The 21,470-nt window shown below is 32.9% G+C and overlaps 1 protein-coding gene across 7 annotated transcripts in view; it reads left to right on the top strand.

Annotated features, from left to right (window-relative positions):
- The window catches only part of Ipo11 (importin 11), a 199,948-nt gene that overhangs the window by 131,988 nt on the left and 46,490 nt on the right, over nucleotides 1-21,470 (top strand). For 6 of the 7 annotated variants that reach the window (XR_007346325.1, XM_015497266.2, XM_048799989.1 and 3 more), the window contains exons 25-27: nucleotides 2,951-3,046; nucleotides 3,678-3,791; nucleotides 6,182-6,303. Coding sequence is in view for 6 of the 7 variants with exons in the window: in XM_015497266.2 (XP_015352752.1) it covers nucleotides 2,951-3,046; nucleotides 3,678-3,791; nucleotides 6,182-6,303 (332 nt within the window). In the remaining variant the exon portion in view is untranslated. Of the gene's footprint in view, nucleotides 1-2,950; nucleotides 3,047-3,677; nucleotides 3,792-6,181; nucleotides 6,304-18,561; nucleotides 18,757-21,470 lie in introns of those variants that run through there. The other variant, XM_048799994.1, reaches the window with a different exon arrangement.

Below are 21,470 nucleotides of genomic sequence, written 5' to 3'. Positions count from 1 at the left end.
ATATATATATATATATATATATATATATATATATATATATATATTTTCTAGTTTTCGGCAGACACAACATCTTTGTTTGTATGTGGTGCTAAGGATTGAACCCGGGCCGCACGCATGCCAGGCAAGCGCGCTACCGCTTGAGCCATCCCCAGCCCATCTGTATAGAAAGTTAATCAAGAGTTTTCTATAACTTAGTTTAGAACAACTAGATACTAAAAGATTTCTTTAAAAAGCTATAGTCTGTCTCCCCTAGCCAGACATTTCTCCTTGCTCAGAGGTGACCACTTGTATTGCTTTGAGCTGATGTGTATGTGACTTTGTGTCTTTAATTAATACCTTTGCATTGTTCCCTCATGACATTTATTGACTTTGCACCTCCTCTTTATTTTCGTCTTCAAAAAGTTGTGTTCTTGTTACATCAAATTTTTTGTGTTTTTTAAATTTGTTCTTTTTTAAATAATACATGACAATAGAATGTATTTTGACATATTATACATACATGGAGCATAACTTACTTTAATTAGGATCCCATTCTTAAGGTTTTACATGATGTAAAGTTACACAATATTCTACATCAGGTCGTGTATTTATATATAAGGAAAGGAAAGTTATGTCCAATTCATTCTACTGTCTCCTATTCCCATCTTTTACATCAGTTTTTAATGTTTACTTTAAAATTCATATATATATGAATTTTAAAGTATATATATATATATTTATTTTCAGAGCTGAAATGTGTAGTTAGCTGTAATTACTTCTTTTTCTGTATAATGTTTTTGTAGTTTCTGAAATTAGTAATTATCTTTTTTGGTATAAGATTTTGTATATACTAAACTCTCTGACATGTCTTAGCTCAATGTTTAAACACATCAGGTGTTCTATTATTCAGTTTTCAAGAAGTTTCTTCCAGAGCCATACTGACTCTCTACTCCCAGCTCCCTTCTTTTCCGGGATTATAGTTTTTCTTATATGTAGTGTTCTGTAGTTTTACGATTATGTTCCTAATGTGGCTTATAAGTTTTTATTTCTGGTATTGATGGCATTTTACTCTAGAAGAAATCTGTTTTAGACCTTTACAGAAAATACACTATGTTTCTCTCCTGAAGCAGTAGTGGGTTGCCCAGATGTGAGAAGTTCATCTTTCTGGGGATCAAACCTGTAGGCAAGTGCTCTACAGCTGAACCATATCTCTTGCCCACACTCTTTATTTCTTAAATAGACTTTCAACCAGTCATCTTCTTTCTTGTCTTTATTTTCAGTCCTTGTTTTCTTTCTTCCAATTTTTAGCTCCCCATTTCTCTTTTCTAAAAGTTTGTGGTTCTACTAATTCCTGTGTTTTCAAGGAGAGAGAAAAGATATATGAGGTGAATTTGATTGCTTCTCAGCTTTCTCTATTGCCATCTTAGGACTCGGCTCTCTCTGATCTGATAAGTCAATTTCCTCTTTAATTCTTCTCTCCTGCTTTCATCTTTCATCCCCTTCATGTTCTTAAACTTATGTCCCCATGCCTCGAACATCTTTTTACAATAAATACTACAATTTTTTACAAAAATACTACAATAGTTTTACTGAGGTTTCAGAAGGAAGGAAGGAAGGAAGGGAGGGAGGGAGGGACATTAAATGAGTATTAAACAATCAACATATAGCCTTATTTTTCACTCACAGGTAAATAGAGTGTCTAGTGACATCTACCTCTGATACTCTGCCTACTAGTCTACATATTTTCCTAGTTTGTCTCTTTTCTTTCTAGACCTAATTTTTTTTAAATAAAATTTATTGAGGTCAGATTTAATTCTTTTGAATCTTATCTCCTCTCTCAGGATTTGGTATCTTATTCCTGGATCACTTCTTAGATGATATAGTGCTTGGGCCACAGAAAGTTATATATTTTAATATTCTGGGTGGCATTCCCTTCACTTCTGACTCCAAATTAAAGAACATTGTCAACCATTTGTGCTACTTGCTTACCTTGGGAATGTTTAGAAATGCTGGTCATGTTTTTGACTGTATAGTATTTGGAGCACACTGTTATCACTTAATGAGCAGGGCCACTGGAGGGGCTAAAACCTCTTTAGTGCATGGAATAGTTATGCAGGGTAGTAGTGATCTTGAAAAGCTCTGCTGGAAGTCACAAAGGAAACCTGGCTCTGCTCTGAGGGTAGTACTTCTCAGCCCTTGTCTGTTTTCATTCCCACCGCATAAGTTGGGCTGGAAAGATAGGGTAGAAGTCCTTCTTGGTCCTCATTGCTGCTTCCTGACCCCTGTCTTCCTTACTCTGAAAAAAAATAAAAATAAAAGCAACAAACAGAAAAAAAATTGTACCCCACTTTGAATTTGATACCTACCCATTTTCGTTACAGAGGGAACATCTCACTATGAAAATAATTTTATTTCATGTATTTATATGAAAAGGTCATACAACTAATAATATTTAAAAGAAAAAATTTGATTTCTAATTTAATAAATATGTAGTATATATACAACCTACCCCTTCAGCTTATGGATAAACTTTAATGTAGATTTATTTTTGGACTGTGAGAATTGATGTTAAACTTTGCCTTTCGCCATTAAAAACTGATGGTTTTTAAATGCCTTTCTGCCTCTATTAGTGCAACATTTTCTAAGGATTATTTGTTTAAAATGGAAGGGTAAGAATTATCTTAACAGCGTGCTACCTACATTATCACAGTGTGATATTATCAAATATAATTCTGTGCAAGATTTTTAGATGTGTCTAAATATTATATACCTTTTTAAATTGAATTGCAGTTTTTAATAGATCATTTTGTAAAAGTGTATCTAATGCCAGGATATAGCATACCTCATGTACTTATATGTTTTCTCAAATTATGTGTATGATATTTAATGTAGTACTTTTTCTTTTCTGTGTTTTAAACGAAGCAAATGACTTGCAACATTGAATTTACCAGTGTGCCTTTCTGATTTTTAGGTTGTGGAAAATGCCCTTAAAGTGAACCCAGTATTAGGTCCACAAATGTTTCAACCAATTTTACCCAGTGTTTTCAGGGGTATTATAGAAGGGGAGGTAAGATTTTTCTTAATCTTCTAAGGATAGTAATTGGACTCCATGGTTCTAGTTTTCATTTTTCTCCTTCATTGGAAAATCATTTCTTCCTCACTGATAAATGTAAAAGGAAAGCTTTTCTTATTTAGATCATATTAAATTAAGTGCATTTTCAGGATAGTTGTGCACCTTTAATTTTTTAAACTTTCCCACATAGACATCTTTTGACATCTCTTTCACTCATGTATATGTGTATTCACGCACAATGATTTGAAGTAGAGTAAAATTTAGTGACTTAATTCTAGTACCTTACTATTGAGAATATGGGGGGGGGAATAGTGCTAGTATTGTTATGGACTGAGTGTATGAAACTACAGGTATACCACTGATAAATAGTCTTTCTTTTTACTATACCTCAATATATGCATAATATATATCATCCATATAAATATATATAAATATTTTCCAGGTATTATGTATATCTGGTAATTTTGTGTGAACTCAGTCAATGTTGGCAGTTCATTCTAAAGAGAAGCAATATGAAGGAGAATTTTTTTTAATATTCCTGTTGACTGTTACCATATCAGTGATTGTTGATAATTGTACTTATAGCTTAACACAGTTTTTCATTTGCTGTATTTTAATTGTACAGAGGTATCCTGTAGTGATGTCCACATATCTTGGAGTTATGGGCCGGGTCCTACTACAAAATACTAGTTTTTTTTCTTCACTTCTTAATGAGATGGCACATAAATTTAATCAGGAGGTAAGAATTTTATGCAAACATTTATCCAAATATAAACTGAAAATAGTTGATGAAATAATGAGTCTTTATAATAAAGTTCTTTTGAAGCATTTAAATGTTTACATTTCTATCTTTTGGATATTTTTACCTGTTATTTGGGGTAAAAGAAAGAAAAAGAATTTAGTAAATTGCAATTTAAACTTTTACATTTTGATTTTGCTCAAAACAGGTGATTTTGTTCTGCTTAGCCATAGAACTTTCAGTTGTTTATGGTTACAGTCTTCCTTTACTGTTAAATAATCTGAAACAGAATTGTTTTGCATATATGTATATATTGTCTGTTTCATTCTTTCAACAAACTTGTTTTAATACCATGGATTGAGAAAGTTTCTGTCCTAAATATTATGAAAAATGGCCTTTTTAGTTAAGATTTATTAAACAATATCTTAACTGAAACCAACTACCAGGATAAAGATGTAGAGGATAGAGTGCATTTGATATCTCTAGAATTGAGACAATTTATGAAATATTTTGGTTTATCACTGAAACAAATATAACTAATTTCAGGAAATATATTCATAAAGGAAATACAAATTAGGAATTCCACCCAGCCTTTGTTGTTATGAATAGATAGTAAAGATTTTTTCATTAGTTTTTTTAATTGGATAGAGATAATATTACATAGTTATATAGTTAAAACAGTTTATATTCTTTTATGATTAATGGAATATGTGTCCATATTGGATAGGATGCATATTGCAGACCTTGAAATCAAATTGGATACTTGCACCTTAATTTTCTCTTCTACTTAGATGTGAAGTTATCACAGAGAGGACTTTAGTGTTACAATTCTTGAGGCTACTAGTTCTTGAAGTATCTGACAGTTGAAAAAATATTTAAAATATTTTTTTTTAATTCACCGTGGCATTTCAGGGTACACAGCGCACAGTTTACACTAAAGTATAAATAATGGTATATACTAATATGGGTTTTCTTGATTATTATAAATATTTTGTTGAAGCATTTCTTGGAAAAAATGTAAGAACACTAAAATACAAAAGAATGAGACTATAAGGTTCATTTTACGAGATCGAAGCCATGAGGTAGAGATTCTGGTATTAAATATACATTTTTAAAGGTGCTAAAAGTGGAAAAACATATATAAGGAAACCCTGCCGGGATTCTCTTTAAATCTACATGATAGTGCACTTGATTACATGTTACTTTGTGAGTCTAATTAATTGTATCAGTGTGGGAGGCGGTTTGGGCTGGGGTTGTGGCTCAGTGCTAGAGCACTTGCCCAGCATGTGTGAGGCACTGGGTTTGATTCTCAGCACCACATATAAATAAATAAAACTTTTAAAACTTAAAAAAGACATGAGAAAGGCAGCGGAGCACAACAGACACTAGTATGGCAATATGTAAATCAATGGGTGTGTAACTGATGTGATTCTGCAATCTGTGTATGGGGTGAAGGTGGGAGTTCATAACCCACTTGAATCAAAGTGTGGAATATGATATGTCAAGAAATTTGTAATGTTTTGAACAACCCACAATAAAAAATTTAAAAAAAAAAAAGACATTTATAATTGCAGGGGCTGACAAGTCTGATAAATAGAAACTGAAGCAGGATTTCTATGTTGCATTCTTGAGGCAGAATTTTTTTGGTTTTTTGTAAATAACTACATTTTTACTCTCAAGGCCTTCAACTAATTGGCTGAAGCCCACCCACATTATCTAGTATAGTCTCTTCATTGTAAGTTACCTCATTGTAAACCTTAATGACATCTACAGAATACCTTTTCAGCAAAAGCTAGTTTAGCCTTGGACCAAATAAATGAGCAACTTAGCCTAGCTGATTCATCACATAAAATTAATTACCACATGATTCTACATTATGTTGTTTTCATTTAGAGAATAACTGTCCTAGGATATATTGTTTGTTTTCCTTTGAAATTCTGCAATTTTAGCTTACAACCTGCTTGTCCTTTCCTCTGAAAGTAGTAGCAAATCAGTCTGGCAAATTATAGAATGTTAATAATAATCATCCAACTGAATAAGTACCAGTTGATAATTTTGAGAAATATATGTACTTTTTAGTGTACTAGGAAGTATGTATTTATTGGTGATTTATTAAATTATTAAAGTCATCATTGGCCACATACAGATTTTTAATAAATCTCTTTAGCTCTCAGGATTTATTAGAGTCAATTTCTGGTTTTGCTAAATTATTCCTTTCCAGGTTAAGGCATACCCCAAAATCAGATATTGCAGTTCTGTGGTTTGCTATAATTGAACTTTAACTAAGATTTAGGAAGTTTTAGCCTTTAACAGTACTTATCCATGAGTAAATAGAATTTCAAATATTTTGAGATGCTGCCTTTTTTTTTTTTTTCCTTTTCTTTTTTCAGATGGACCAGCTTTTAGGAAACATGATTGAAATGTGGGTTGATCGAATGGACAACATTACGCAGCCTGAAAGAAGAAAGCTTTCAGCTTTGGCTTTGCTTTCTCTTCTGCCATCTGATAATAGGTAAGAAAATGTTTTCTTAAAATTGTTTTTTTAAAAAAAACATCAAATGTAAACTCAAATTTTCGGCCATCAATAGTGTCTTGTGTTTCTGGGCAGTATTGTTTTTATGAGTGTAGATGATAATTTTAGCAGTAGATAATGATGTGAAAAGTACTGATCTAGAAAGGAGAAAATGGAACACGTTTTTTTGTTCTTGTTTTGGCTTTTTTTTTTTTTTTTTTGGATATTGGGGATTGAAGGAGGTGAGGGAGTGGGAGTTTAACCACTGAGCCACATTCCCAGCCCTTTTTATTGTTTTATTTTGAGATAGGGTCTGACTAAGTTGCTTGGGGCCTTGCTAAGTTGTGTGAGGCTGGCCTGGAACTTGTGATCCTCCTACCTCAGCTTCCTCGTTTCATGGGATTACAGGCGTGTGCCACCAATCTCAGCTGGAACATGTGTTTTTGAGCAATGTGGGCTCTAGGTTAAGTTGGTTATATTTATTTCCCAGTTCATTTCATCCTTGTATGAATTTCCATTTTTTATTAATGACCAGATTTAATTAGTCTTATTTTAGGTCCTCTTTTTACAGAGTTGTATTAAACATCTAGTACTTCAAAGTCACTTTATAAAGCAGGTTATAGAGTATGGTAATTCAAAAGTATTATTAAATAATTTTGTTGGCTTTTAATTTGTAATATCTAGAGAAGTTTACAAGTTGTTTTTTTTTTCTCCTTAAGTAGATGAAGTCATTATGCTATACTTACAGACATGGTAAAAATTCTCAATTGTATAAAGCAAATACAAAGTGTGTTGATTTGGACATATAAATAAGAATATTTATTGTCTTTGTGGTGTTTTGTTTTTGTGGTACTAGAGATTGCTTTATTCCCAACCGATATACACAGCCCTTTTTATATTTTTTTTCTTTTTTTTAAAATTTTTATTTATTTTTTTTTAGTTATACATGACAGTAGAATGCATTTTGATATATAATACATACATGGAATGTACATACATCAATTATATTGTCTATTCTGCTGCCCTTCCTATCCTCCCTATTTATATTTTATTTTGATACATTGCTTTGCTCAGTTGCTGAGGCTGGCCTCAAACTTGGCAATCTTCTGCCTCAAACTCCCAAGTAGCTTGGATTATGGGCAGGTACCACTGAGCTCAGCTGATTATCTCCTTTTTAACAAAAACAAACAAGTGCTTAAAAATGTTAAGTAACATTTCCAAGGTAAGAGATCTAGCAAGCATAGGCCAAATCTGAACTGGGACATCTTAATTCCCAGACTTGTGCTTTTAACTACCAGTTGATATTGCATCCCAGGTGAGCATACACAAAACAAAAGCTTGCCTCCCTGTGAAATTCAGTGGTCTGATATAATTTTTGGAAACAAATTTAAGTGATCTCTATTTTAACTCATTACTGTTTCTCTTGGAAGGAAAAAATAACAACTTGAGAATTATTCAGGCTTTTTGTATTGAAATGTTACAGAATTCAGTCCTTGGCAGTAGTTAGTGCTCTGTAAAGGTTTGTTAAATAAAGTAATGAATGGAAAAATCCCTAAAGTTAATAAAGAGTTTTGTCTAGCATAAATAAAGTATTGAGATTATTAAGAAGAGGCTAGAAATGGCACAGATTAGGAGTTATAAAAATATATCTAATTTGATAAAAGGATGTTTGTTTTACATATTTCATGAGAATACTACTTGAGATATATGTTTATGTGAACACTATTCTTGTTACAACTTCTTTGTCACTTTCTGAGCATGATACCATCTTTTGTTTTTAATTGTTCAGTGAAGCTTCCAGTATCCTTTTTGTTGGAATAATTTCCAAATTTCTCTCCATTGTTTTAGGTCTTTTATTTATACATAGAGGGAATAATCTTTTCTTCAGCTAATTTTCATATGAAAGTAATATACAGATTTTTATTTATATATGCCTTTGTTTAATGTTTTCCAAAGAATATTCCTTAAAAGGCATAAATTAAACAAAAGCTAATACTTATAGAAGAGAATGATAATACTCAAACTTTTTTATAAAAAAAATTGCTCTCTAAAATGGCAAATCATCCTTCAACTTCAAAAACACTTTCATATAATCGAGTTCTAAGAATTTCAAATGAAAGTGTTCTTTTTGAGACCAACTGCTCTAAGAACTTTTCTAGATTCAAGGAAGTCACCAATATTTAACATAAGGTAGTTGAATAATTCAAAAAGGATTTGCAAAAAATCAGCTGGATGTTTATATCTGATGGCTTGCTTGCAGGAGGAACTGCATCATAATCTTCTGGGTAGCAGATTTACCAAGCTTGCTTAGATTGGATACTCATTTTCCTCTATAATTCTCATATATCTTAAAAATAACATGTATTATCAGCATTTAGAAATGCATCATAACTTAAGGATTTTCAAAGTCATTTTGTATTTATAATTTTGAACACATTAGGTTAGTAGAATCAAAGTAAAAGTTATTTTCCAAAGAATAGCATTTTGGTATAATTTACAGTTAATTATGAACATGTTTTATGTGAATTTTATATTATTATGACCTTTCCTAAGTGAGTATTTAATATGCTAGAATTTTATTTTCATCTTTTCAAACAGTGAGTCTGTTGTAATATTTTATCTGTAAATCCTTAGTCTCAAGATTTTAGTACTTTTTCTACTGTACAAATTAGCTCTTATATTTTTGTATGTCTTTCTCACACACATGGACAGACACACCCAGAAGTCTTAGTAACATTTTATTTGGTAAATTCACCCACTTAAAATTAATCCAGTTTTTTTAGTATATTTACAGTTGCCCAATCATTGCCACAATTTATTCTTCACTCCAAAAAGAAATAATGTACCCTTTAGCAGTTACTTTTCATTTACTTATTTTCTCCAGCCCCTGGCAACCTCTAATTTACTTTCTGTTTATATAGATATGCCTATTCTGGACATTTCATATGAATGGGATCATATAATAGTGGTCTCTTAAGACTGGCTTCTTTGTCTTAGCATAATGTTTTCAAGGTTTATCCATATTGTAGCATGTATCATTGTTTTCTTTGATTGCTAAGTAATGTTCTGTTGGATAGATATATCACATTTTGTTCAACCATTCATCAAATGATGGACATTTGAGCTGTTTCTGTTTTAGGGCAGGTATTAATAATGCTATATGAACATTTGTACACAAGATTTTTTTGTGTGTGTGTGTGTGTATGTGTGTATAGATATGTGGTTTTAATTTCTCTTGGGTATTGATGATGATTGTGTTTATAATCTTTTGAAGAACTTCCAGATTGTTTTTCAAAGGGTCATTTTATAGTCCCACTAGCAATCTGTGAAGGTTTCATTTTCTCCATTCTGTGGCCAATACTTATTTTTTATTGTAACCTTGCTAGTGGGTATGAAGTAGTATTTCCTTGTCTTAGTTCATTTTCTGTCAGTATAACAAAATACCAAAGAATAGGGATTTCATAATGAATAGAGATTTGTTTAGCTTACAGTTTTATAGGCAGAAATTCCAAGATCTGGCACCCCCATCTGTTTGGCCTCTGGTGAAGACCTTGTGGCAGATGTCATCACAGTTGTGGAAGCATGTGCCAAAAAGACCACGTGATGAGATAAGAAGCCAGAAAGATTCAGGGGCCAGGTTTACTCTTTTTTGTTGTTGTTGTAATTATAGATGGACAGCATGCTTTATTTTGTTTATTTTTATGTGGTGCTAAGGATTGAAACCAGTGCCTCACAATTGCTAGGCAAGCATTCTGCCACTGACCTATAGCCCCACCCCACCCCCAGGTTTACTCTTTTTTATAACAACTTGTTCTCATGGGAATTAACCAGGGTTCCTTAAGAAGTATGTTAATCTTTTCCAAGGGCAGCATCCTAATGATCACATTAGATCACACCTCTTTAAAACTTTTACCACTGTTTAGCATCACCCTACGAAGACCAGGTGTCCTACATGTGAACCTTTGGGGGAGACACACCATAACCAAACCTTAGCACTCAAGGTGGTAGAAACATCTTTTAAGTGATTCTGCTATATTATTACTCATCTTTGGGAAGTTTACTTGACACAGAGGCTTTTAATTATTAGTTGATAGATTATTGTTTATTTATTGATTGTTTTGGGTGCCATGAAATCGTAAGTATATGCCTCAGTGTTAAAAATCCTACTGTTCTTAAGTTTAAATCTTCCATCTTTTTTCACCTATGATTCTGAATGAGCGTTATATCTGTTTCTTTGACTATACATCTTTTATAGGATTTTAATTGGTATTGATAATTCATACTAACAATTCATAGAGGTTAGATTCTTTTGTTTATTGCTTTTATATAATCCATATTAAGAACTCAATGGATTTAGTTGCTTTTATTAATGTTACAGTAGCCATTGGTATTACTATATCATTTTGTACTGTAAGAAGGGAAATGCATGCATTTTCTATTTGTTTTATATATTGATGGATTCTTCCAAAGGAAGTTTGTTTACTTAAAGTAGTACCCAGTGTTCTTTCTGCAGTATTAGACTGGCTTTGCTGCATGGCAGTGTCATTTTCATAGGGACACTGAAATACTCTGTATATGTCCTGGCAAATAGAATTCCTCTCCTGGATGTAGCAGTTATAAAGGTAGGAATAATCTGTTATTCTGTAGGAGTGGAATTTGTGGTATGTTACAGGTTTCTCTGTTCTGACCGAATTTTTCAGTGAAATCACTTCATGCGCAGACACAGATGCACTGTTTTCCTCCTGTGGTCATTTTGTGTAAAGTTTCCATTTAAGGATTACATTTGTAAGGATTCTGTATATTGATACTTGGAAAAGCCAAAAGACTAATACTGCACTCTCAAAAACTATCTTTGCAAATCTAAATTCTAGACATTTTAGATCCAAGTATTTTAGTCTACCTCTGCCCCATTTTCATGGGTAAAGAAGAGAAGAAAGCAGAGAGGTTTGGTGGCAGAGACAACAAAGGAAATTTTACCTTATTATTCAGAAAGGATTCAAAAGATTTATGCCAGTGGTATTAAAGGATTAGTGGTAACTTTCAGATCTCTGTGGACCTTACTTTAATTGCTTTCGTGCTGTATTTATCAGAGTAGTTATAATGTTAAATGTAATTCTTTTGCAGTTCATTTTGGTTTTAATTTTCTATACCTTTGAAATACACAGCAGAACTACAATACTACCTGCTTCCTATTCTAATATCAACCCCAACATTCGAATATACCAAACCTCAGTATTTTTTAGTTGCTGTAATATGCTGGATCATCGTGCTATGCATTAAGGACACATTTCACTTCACCTTTAGGATCGATTATTATTCAGTGTACTCTAGCATCTTAAGACAATTCTGTTGCTTTATTTATGTCTTCAGTCTACTGTCCTCACTACTTAGAAAATGCTTATGAATTTGGGGTACATTCTCAGTGCTTTCCTCACATCTAAAAGCAGTGCCTTTTAATAGATAATCTAAAAGATTATCTTTTAGATCCTCTCAAAGTCAGCTAATATTGCAATTTTTGATTGTTTTCTGTTATGTGTGGAATTTTGTCCTTAGGGATTTGATTAAAAACAAAGAATTTGGAATTGTTTATTTTAACGATGCTTGGATCTATGAAACAGGTGTAATAATTGTACCCTACCTCATGGGCTGCTATAAGAATTACAGAGATAATATAGTCATCTCGGTATCCCTGGGGGATTGGTAACAATAGTCCCCCAGATACCAAAATCCATAGATGCTCAAGTCCTAAACCTATATAAAATAGTGTAATATTTGCATGTGACCTATATACATCCTCTTGTGTACTTTAAGTCATTTCTAGGTTATTTATGATGATGAATATAATGTAACTGCTCTGTAAATAGTTGTTATGCTATATTGTTTAAGAAATAATGACAATGTAAAAAAGTCTTAACATGTTTGGTACAGATGCAAACATCATACCCTGACTATGTAGTACATATATGGTCATAAGGCAAATCATGCACAAATAGCAAGTGCTGGAGAGAAACTGAGGGCCTGTGAAATGGTGGGGGGCTATAGCAGAGTGCCTGCACATCATTTCATTCCTGTGAATTCAGCATGGTGCTTAGTGTGTGTCATATTCAAAAAAATTTTTGCTTAGCAGAATTTTCTGAAAATTTTTTTTTCGGAATGTTTTTATAATCTGTAGTTGGTTGAATATATGAATACAGAACCCACAGACCAAAGAACCAAATATACCTGAAAAATATTGAGAACTCTTTTCAAGCCACAGAACAACTTAGTTGTTAAATTAACCTATGTCTGATCCAGCAGTAGCAAAAGGAATCAATCTTATATTCTCCTTATCTGCTTTCTCTGCTCCATTAACTCTTTCTGACTGTATATTCCTTTTTCAGGTGGAGAGTTGTAGGATTTTATATGTGGAATTTTTCTGAATGTGTAGGAGGCTGTTTTATAATACACAGTAGAAATTTGTGATATGTATAAGGGATTGATTATTGATTACTGGCTTTGGAATGAAAAAGGCTGTTTGATGCTTTTTTTTTTTTTTTTGCCTGCCAAAATAGCAGAGATAAATGATTGCTTCTTTAGCAGATCCAAGTTGTATAGATACAAGATAAGCCAGGTATGAAAAAGTTAGCAGAATGGGTTTTAAGAATTTGTTACCAATTTCCAGTTACAAAAAGGCATGTTTGTAGAATTCTTTTCCCACAGTTGTAAATCTGATCACTCTCAAGCCTGATAGATGTTATTGTTTGGAGCCCTGGAAGGCTTTGTAGTTGTTTATAAATACTTCTGGCAAGTTTTTATTAGATGCTTTTTAGCACTAGCTATTAGACATTCAATATTGTCTTAGGTGTTATTTAGATTAACTTTTACTTGGTGATGAATTTTCCTTCCACATTATCTCTGGATGTTCATTCAGCTTCCATTTAGATACTTTGCTAACAGGAAGTTCATGGTCTATTGAGCAGCAGCCCATATCATTGTAGGGCTTCTCTTTAGCAATAGCTATTTGTTAGAGAAGGGTCATCCTCAAAATGCTGACGGATTCCCAGATCTTTTCTCTTTACTTCAATATGCTATTCCCTTTATTCAACATGACCTTCATTCATATAGCTTTATCCATTTCATAATACTGTCTTTTGAGACAAGAAAATAATCAGTTTCACAAAGGTTATCCATAGTTTCTAGAGATTTACTCTGTCATGGACTTACTAAGTCATCTCTTAAACTTGTCAACATTTCCTTTTTTGTTCCTCCACTTCCCTCCCCATCCTTTTCTCTGTCACCGTCTCTTTCTCTCTTATTTAAAACTGTAAGGATCGTGATAAACTGGAAATTGGTAATATAGGCATAAATAAGAACCATTAATATGGAAAGTACATGCAGGAAAGGGCAATTCTAGTATAGTTCAGATCTGAAATTACAAACTCTCTCAGCAAAACTTAGATGATGGTGGATAATAGCACAGGTGGGAACACATAGTGTTAGAAACCCTCACCTCATGATCCAAAGCAAAAGAGAGAGGAAGTGACCAGCATACCATAGTCCCCTCCAATGACATGCCTTCAGTGACTTAAGACCTCCCACTAGATCCCACCTCTCAATAGCATTAAACTGGGGACTAATTTGTTAACCCAGGGCCCTTTGGAGGGTATTTATCCACACCATAGTAGATGCTGTGTATCTATATACAAGTAGATGATATATATTTAAAAGATGATAATAGGATAGTTCTTTTTTTATTTATTCAATCTCTTTCTTATAAGGGCAGAATCTAAATGGAAAAGAAATAAATGTGTATTGATACCTGAAGCATGAGACTGAAGACAAAAGTCTGTAAAAGATGGTTTAGTAGCAGGCATGAGAGCAAAACAATTCAATGGGTCGATTTCGTGGATGTAAATAGGGGGAAACCTGTTTAGGCAGGTAGTGTATGTATATCGGTAGGAATAAAAAGGGTTATGGGAAACCATTTTGATTTGCTAATTACAGAGCAAAATCAAAATATCAAAATTGAGATTGGAGAGTTTTATCACACAGTGGAAATCATATGAAGATTTAACAAAACATGTTAAAGAATTTAAAACTCATAAGACTGTGGTTTGCTGTGAAATAATAATACACAGTCAAAGCTCAGGGAAATCTACCTTCCAGTAAGTGTGAGAGGAAATCAGTAAACTTGAGTACTAATCTAAAATTTAATTGGCCAGTTTTGCCACTATGATCATAGCAAGGAAAATGAGGAGGTCTCAAATTCCTTCATTTTTCTCTGTTGATTTCTGGTCTTCTTTAGTCATGATCACTTGTCTCTGAGAGCAGATGAATGAACTCCTAGATGAAGGAAGAGATAAACTTCGTTTTGCTGGATGTTGAAATTTTTAATAAATCAATCTGAAAGTTATTGTGTACTATTTAGACACAGTCACTGTGTTGCAATCACTTCAGTTTTTTTCATTTTTTAGAATCTGAGAAATGCAAGATTTATTTTATTCTGTCTTTTCCTTTAATATAATTATCTAAAAATTATATGTGATATATATTACATATTTTATATGTATATATATATACACACACACATACATACATACACACACACATACATACATACATACACACACACACACACACACACAAAGATCTGAGTGTTTTTTGTCTGCTTTGGAAACTTCTGGAGTAGAAGATGGAATTATTATTCTGATCTTAGTATTTTGTGGTTTTCCTCCTTTACATTTTATTTTTATTTTAATGGATCTTTTCTCTGATATTTTCCCTCTTCGAGGTATGTGATGCAATTAAAAATCCATGGACAATGCTTTCTTTATTCTACTTTGTATTTTACTGAAAATACTAAACAAAATGGACTTGAGAAACGTAGCCCCTGCCTCTAATTCATCTTTTCTGTTACTCGTTGTGTTGTTTTCATTTTTCTTTTTGGGGAGAGTACGGTGGGGGGAGAGTGGTACTGAGGGTGGAATTGAATCCTGGGATACTCTCCTACTAATCTACATCCCCAGCCCTTTTTAATTTTTTTATTTTTATTTTGAGACAAGGTCTTGGTAAATGATAATCCTCTTGCTTCGTCTTCTTGAGTAAATGGTATTACAGGTGTTTACCGCTGCATCCAGTGTTTTATAGTTTCTTTGTTAATAAAATAGCAGTAATAATAGCCAGCCACAAAGGATAGTTGTGAGAATTGTAAATGATTTTGATTAAGATCTGTCATCCAGTATGTATCTCTGATTTTTTTGTAGTTACAGAAAGGTAGATCCCTGGGTATTGTATCAAATATTTAATATAAAAATAACTCATTATCTAAAGATTTAAATATCTGGTTGTAAAATGAAGCTGTTTTAATATCAAGAGAGCTACACTGATATTTTAAGTGTACTGTGACAGTATTTTGTTTTGTTTTTTCTGCTGTTGTGCATGCTAATCAAAGGATCTCCCACTAAACTACACCCCCATCCTGAAGAATATTAGTAATATTCATAAAAGTCAGAATTAGAAAACCTAAACAATCAGCTTTTTAAAAAATTTATAATTAAATCATATATAAACAATTTCTATTCAGTTCTGTAAATATATACTTTTTTTTTTTTTAATGGTACTAGAGATTGACTTCAGGGGTGCTCTATCACTGAGCTACATATATCCCCAGTCTTATTTTGAGACAGGATCTTGCTAAGTTGCCCAGTCTTGCCTTGAACTTGAGAGACTCCTGACTCAGCCTTCAGAGTAGTTGGGAGTATAGGCATGCATCACTGCACCCTGCTCAGGAGTATAAATCTTAACCTTAAAAGTTACATTAGAGACAGATTTATTTTGTTCTGAAAGATTCATACTAATTTAGATATATGTAAGGTGAAGTCCTTCACTCTTTCACACTGTGTCTTGTCTTGTGAATATAACCTATGTCAGTAATTTGGTATCCCTCTTGGAACCCATTGCATATGCCTTAATATATTAAGGTACTAATTGGCAGAGTGTTTTTTTGCACACAAAAATGTTTTGAAAAATTAGAAAAAGAGCACAGATATAATGTAACAGCACTCGTACTCACTATTCTAAATTTTTGGTTTTACCTGTTGATTTTAAAGGATTAGGGCATAAAGTTGAAATCTTCAGTATGCTGAGTATTAAAAAATGTATACGTGTATAACAAATTGAAACAAATAAATAAAAGTATAAAAATATTTTACATATTTAAAAAAAATTCTAAGAATCATTACCTCATTTACTTCTTACTTCAACTTGTTTTTTCCACTAATGATTATCTGTTGTTGATAGCTGGAGCCTATTGATATTTAGAATCTGAATATCTAAAGTTTGGCAAATCACCCTTTTTAAAAAAATTCTTATTTTTAAATTATGGGAGGATTTTACATGTATACATTAGAAAAACTCTAAATGCATTCTGAAAAATAAGTTCCTGAGATTTCCTTTCAACAATACTTTTGAAACACAGATAAAATTACTTCCTGTCTCTCAGTTTCCTGTATCCATGGCAACCTCTGTTTTACACACTGACTGTAGAGGAACCAATGTTAAGAGTGGTGTTTCCTGAGCAAACTGTGACTTTTAAAAAAAAGTGGAGGGCTGGAGGTCAGCAATGGCACAGAAAGAAATGGAGTTTAGAAATGTCGCTCCTCAGATTTAAAAAGAACCGTTACTTGACTCAGCTGAGTGTTAATAACGTGAATTTCCTGTTCTTGGTAAGATTTACTTAAATATAAATATTTTTATTTAAATATAAATATTTATTTATTTAAATATAGCCTTTAGCTGAATGAAAGATAATTTAGTTTGTGAAAAATTGTACTTTAAAGAGTTTGTTCTATAATGTATTTTCATTATAATTTATTTGCTGTTGGACTTTAAATTTGATAAAGGGACATGTATTCAAGACTGTGTTCTCTACATCATTTGTCACCTTTGTTAGGATCAGTTGTATTATTTTACATTAACTCAGCAAACATTTTACAGTTCATTAAACTTGAATTATCATTTTGTCAAAAAGTAGGTTAATGGCTTGGAGGTGTTAATTATTCTAGAACATATTCTAAACATTTATGATTTTACACTGTCACCCATAGTAAGAATCTGAATATCATAGTATTGGTGGTTGATCCTAATTAGAGTACAAAAGTTTTAGTATTACAAAACTTTTATTTTAAGAACTCTGATGATTTACAGTTTCACCTTCTCTTTTTATAGCCAATTCTGATATGAACAGAAAAATCAAGAACAGGGCTATGTGTGGATTACAGTTTTCTCTGCCTTGCCTACAACTATTTCTGCTTGTTACCTGTTATCTTGTATTATTATTTTGTAAAGAGATACTTGGATGTTCATCTGTTTGTCGGCTCTGCACTGGGAGACAAATAAACTGCCGTAACTTAGGCCTTTCAAGTATTCCTAAGAATTTTCCTGAAAGTACAGCTTTTCTGTATCTGACTGGAAATAATATATCTCATATAAGAGAAAGTGAGTTAACAGGACTTCATTCTCTTGTAGCATTGTATTTGGATAATTCTAGCATTCTGTATGTGTATCCAAAAGCCTTTGTTCAATTGGGAAGTCTTTGTTTTCTATATCTAAATAATAATTTAATAAAACACTTAGATCCAGGAATATTTAAGGGACTTTCAAATCTTCGTAGTTTACATTTACAGTCTAATCAAGTATCTTTTGTTCCTAGAGGAGTGTTTAATGATCTTATTTCAGTTCAGTATTTAAATCTACAGAGGAATCACCTCACTGTCCTCGGGAGTGCTACCTTTGTTGGGATGGCTGCTCTGCGGATACTTCACTTATCAAACAATAAAATAGTGAGGATATCAGATTCAGGCTTTCAACATCTTGGAAACCTTGATTGTTTATATCTAGAAAGTAATAATTTAACGAAAGTACCATCAAATGCTTTTGAAATACTTAAGAGTCTTAAAAGACTTTCTTTGTCTCATAACCCCATTGAAGCAATACAGCCCTTTGCATTTAAAGGACTTAACAACTTGGAGTATCTCCTCCTGAAAAATTCAAGCATTAAAAATGTTGCTAGGAATGGGTTTAATGGAATTAATAATCTTAAATATTTGATCTTAAGTCATAATTATTTACAAAATTTAAATTCTGGCACATTTAGCTTGTTAAAGAATTTAATTTATCTTAAGTTAGATAGAAACAGATTAATCAGCATTGATAATGATACATTTGAAAACATGGGAGCATCTTTGAAGATCCTTAATCTGTCCTTTAATAATCTTACAGACATACATCCAAGGGTCTTTATGCCATTGTCTTCACTGACTCATCTTCAGGCAAATTCTAATCCTTGGGAATGTAACTGCACACTTTTGGGCCTTCGAGACTGGCTAGCATCTTCCTCCATTACCCTAAACATCTATTGTCAGAATCCCCCATCCATGCGTGGCAGAGCATTGCGTTACATTAAATGGACTGACATTACAAATTGCATTCCGTCTTCAACAAATGTATCCAGACTTTGGGCTGTAAAACCTCTTCATGTTCATCACAAGACCACTGCATTAATGATGGCCTGGCATAAAGTATCCACAAATGGGAAACATTTGGAAAACATTGAGACTGAGAGCGTTACTTTCTGGGAACGAATTCGTACTTCACCTGCCAATAGGTTTTTTCAAGAAAATACCTTTGCTAATCCTTTAGAGACCACTGCAGTGCTGCCTGTGCAAATACAACTTACTTCTTCTGTTAACTTGAACTTGGAACAAAACAGTGCTCTACAGATTGATACTGCTTCAGTGTCAGGAAAGACATCTCTAATTTGTACCCAAGAAGTTGAGAAGTTGAATGAGGCTTTTGACATTCTGCTAACTTTTTTTATCTTAGCTTGTGTTTTAATCATTTTTTTGATCTACAAAGTTGTTCAATTTAAACAAAAACTAAAGGCACCAGAAAATTCAGAGGAAAATAGACTTGAATATTATAGCTTTTATCAGTCAGCAAGGTATAATGTAAGTGCCCCAGTTTGTAATACCTCCCCCAGTTCTCCAGAAAGCCCTGCTTTAGAGCAGATTCAACTTCATAAACAAATTGTTCCTGAAAGTGAGGCACAGGTCATTCTCTTTGAACATTCTACTTTATAACTCAGCTAAATTTTGGCAATAAGAAAATGACAGTGTCACACGGGGGCTGGGATTGTGGCTCAGTGGTAGAGCGCTCACCTAGCACATGCGAGGCCCTGGGTTCGATCCTAAGCACCACATAAAAATAAAATAAATAAAATAAAGATATTGTGTCTGACTACAACTAAGAAATAAATATTTAAAAAAATAAAAAAATAAAACCGAACTCTTTATAGAATTATATGCTTTATTTGGAAATATGAATTATATGAGTTTAGTGTTATTAAAATATGTAATTTTAATCATTGTGAATAGTGTATTTATTCAGCAGATATTTTCTTTGATAGATACTGTACAAAGTAATGTTAGTAGCTGACATTTCTGTGCACCAAGCACTATGTTAACTACTTCACATACTGTGTTTACGCTATAAACAATCTTAGAAGGTTATACTGTCCATATTGCAGGTAAGGAAACAATAGGCAGAGAGAGTTTAAGTAATTGTTCCAGGCTTTCACAGTTTGTGATACTCTTTCGGTCTGACTATAGCTGATGTTTTTAATTTCATACTATATTGCTGCGTAGGTGCTAGGATTATAATTATGAAAAAAAAAACAACATGGTTTCTATTCCTGGTAGAGCTTGAAATCTAGAGAATGTGAATAGTGGTCTGGGGTGGTGACTCAGTGGTAGAGCACCTGCCTAGCATGTGTGAGGCACTGGATTCGATTCTCAGCACCACTTATAAATAAATAAAATAATTTTATAATTTTATAAATAAAATAATTGTCTATTGACAATTTAAAAAGCTATTTTTTAAAAAAAGGAAATGTGCATAGTTATTGTATAATATGGTAAGTATTGTACTTGAAGAATGTTATTAGATTTAATATGTGAAGATTAGAGATGGCTTTTTGAGAAATGCATCAACAAAACTGGATCATGAGCTAGATGTAGTGTCACACACCTGTAATCTCAGTGGCTTGGGAGGCTGAGACAGAGGGAATGCAAGGTCAAAGCCAGCCTCAACAAAAGTGAGGCGCCAAATAAAATACAAAATAGGGCTGGAGATGTGGCTCAGTGGTCAAGTTCCCCGAGTTCAATCTCTGGTACCAAAACAAACAAAAAAACTCCCAAAAAACTGGATCATGAAGAATAAATAGAAATTAGGTGAGTAAAGAGAGCTAAATAACACTGAGTCTGAAGTAAAGAAAGAGGAAGAATGGTGCTTTTAAGGAACTAAAATTCAATGCAGTTAGAGTTGAATGCATGGAGGATAAGATCTGTGGGGGAGAGAGATCAAATGATACAGGCTATTTTAATATTTTATTCTGAGGTCAATTGGGAGCCATTGAGCATTTTAAACAGTGAAGACAGAATCTAAATCATTAATCCGGGGTAAAGGTGCTGGAGGCCTAGATCAATATAGTGGCAGCAAGGATGGATAGATAGATGGAGAACTTTGGATGTGAAATAATCTGCCTTGGCAATTATTGAGAGTGGTGGATGAGGGAAAAGCCAAAGCTGTTAGACATTTGGCTTAGGCTATTTTTTGCTCCTTTTACTGAGCTAAGGAAACAAGGGCAATGAAGATACAGGTGGAACAAGATAATTAGTTGTAGATAGATTAGGTTCATATTAAATGGCTAAGTGGAAATATCTAGCAAGCAGAAGTTCAGGATATAGGTATATTTGGTAAAGGCTAGTAGTGCCATCATCCAGTATACTGAAAGGAAATGATACACGCTTTACAGTAACCACAACCACTTAGACCATGATTTTGAGAGACAGGTAAGTGGGGAAAAATAAGGCTTTGTAGAAGATAATAAAGAGTTCCCAGGAACATTAGCCCCAATTGAGAATCTTTAATGTAGATGGTAATTGAAGTCATTCACTTAATGTAATCTTTTTCTCTGTTAGCATAATTTATACTTATGTAGTACTCTGTGGTATATTAAGCATATAGTAAGTGCCCACATTTACTATTAGTGATCTGAATGACAAATAGGCACTTACAAAATTTCTTCTTAAGCATATCTTAAATGATTGTTGTTCTTCTTTTGTCCAATT

This window comes from Marmota marmota, unplaced genomic scaffold, assembly GCF_001458135.2.
Source record: "Marmota marmota marmota unplaced genomic scaffold, marMar, whole genome shotgun sequence".
NCBI lineage: Eukaryota > Metazoa > Chordata > Mammalia > Rodentia > Sciuridae > Marmota > Marmota marmota.
The sequence above is the reverse complement of the archived record's forward strand: the minus strand, read 5'-3'. Positions and strand labels throughout refer to the sequence as shown.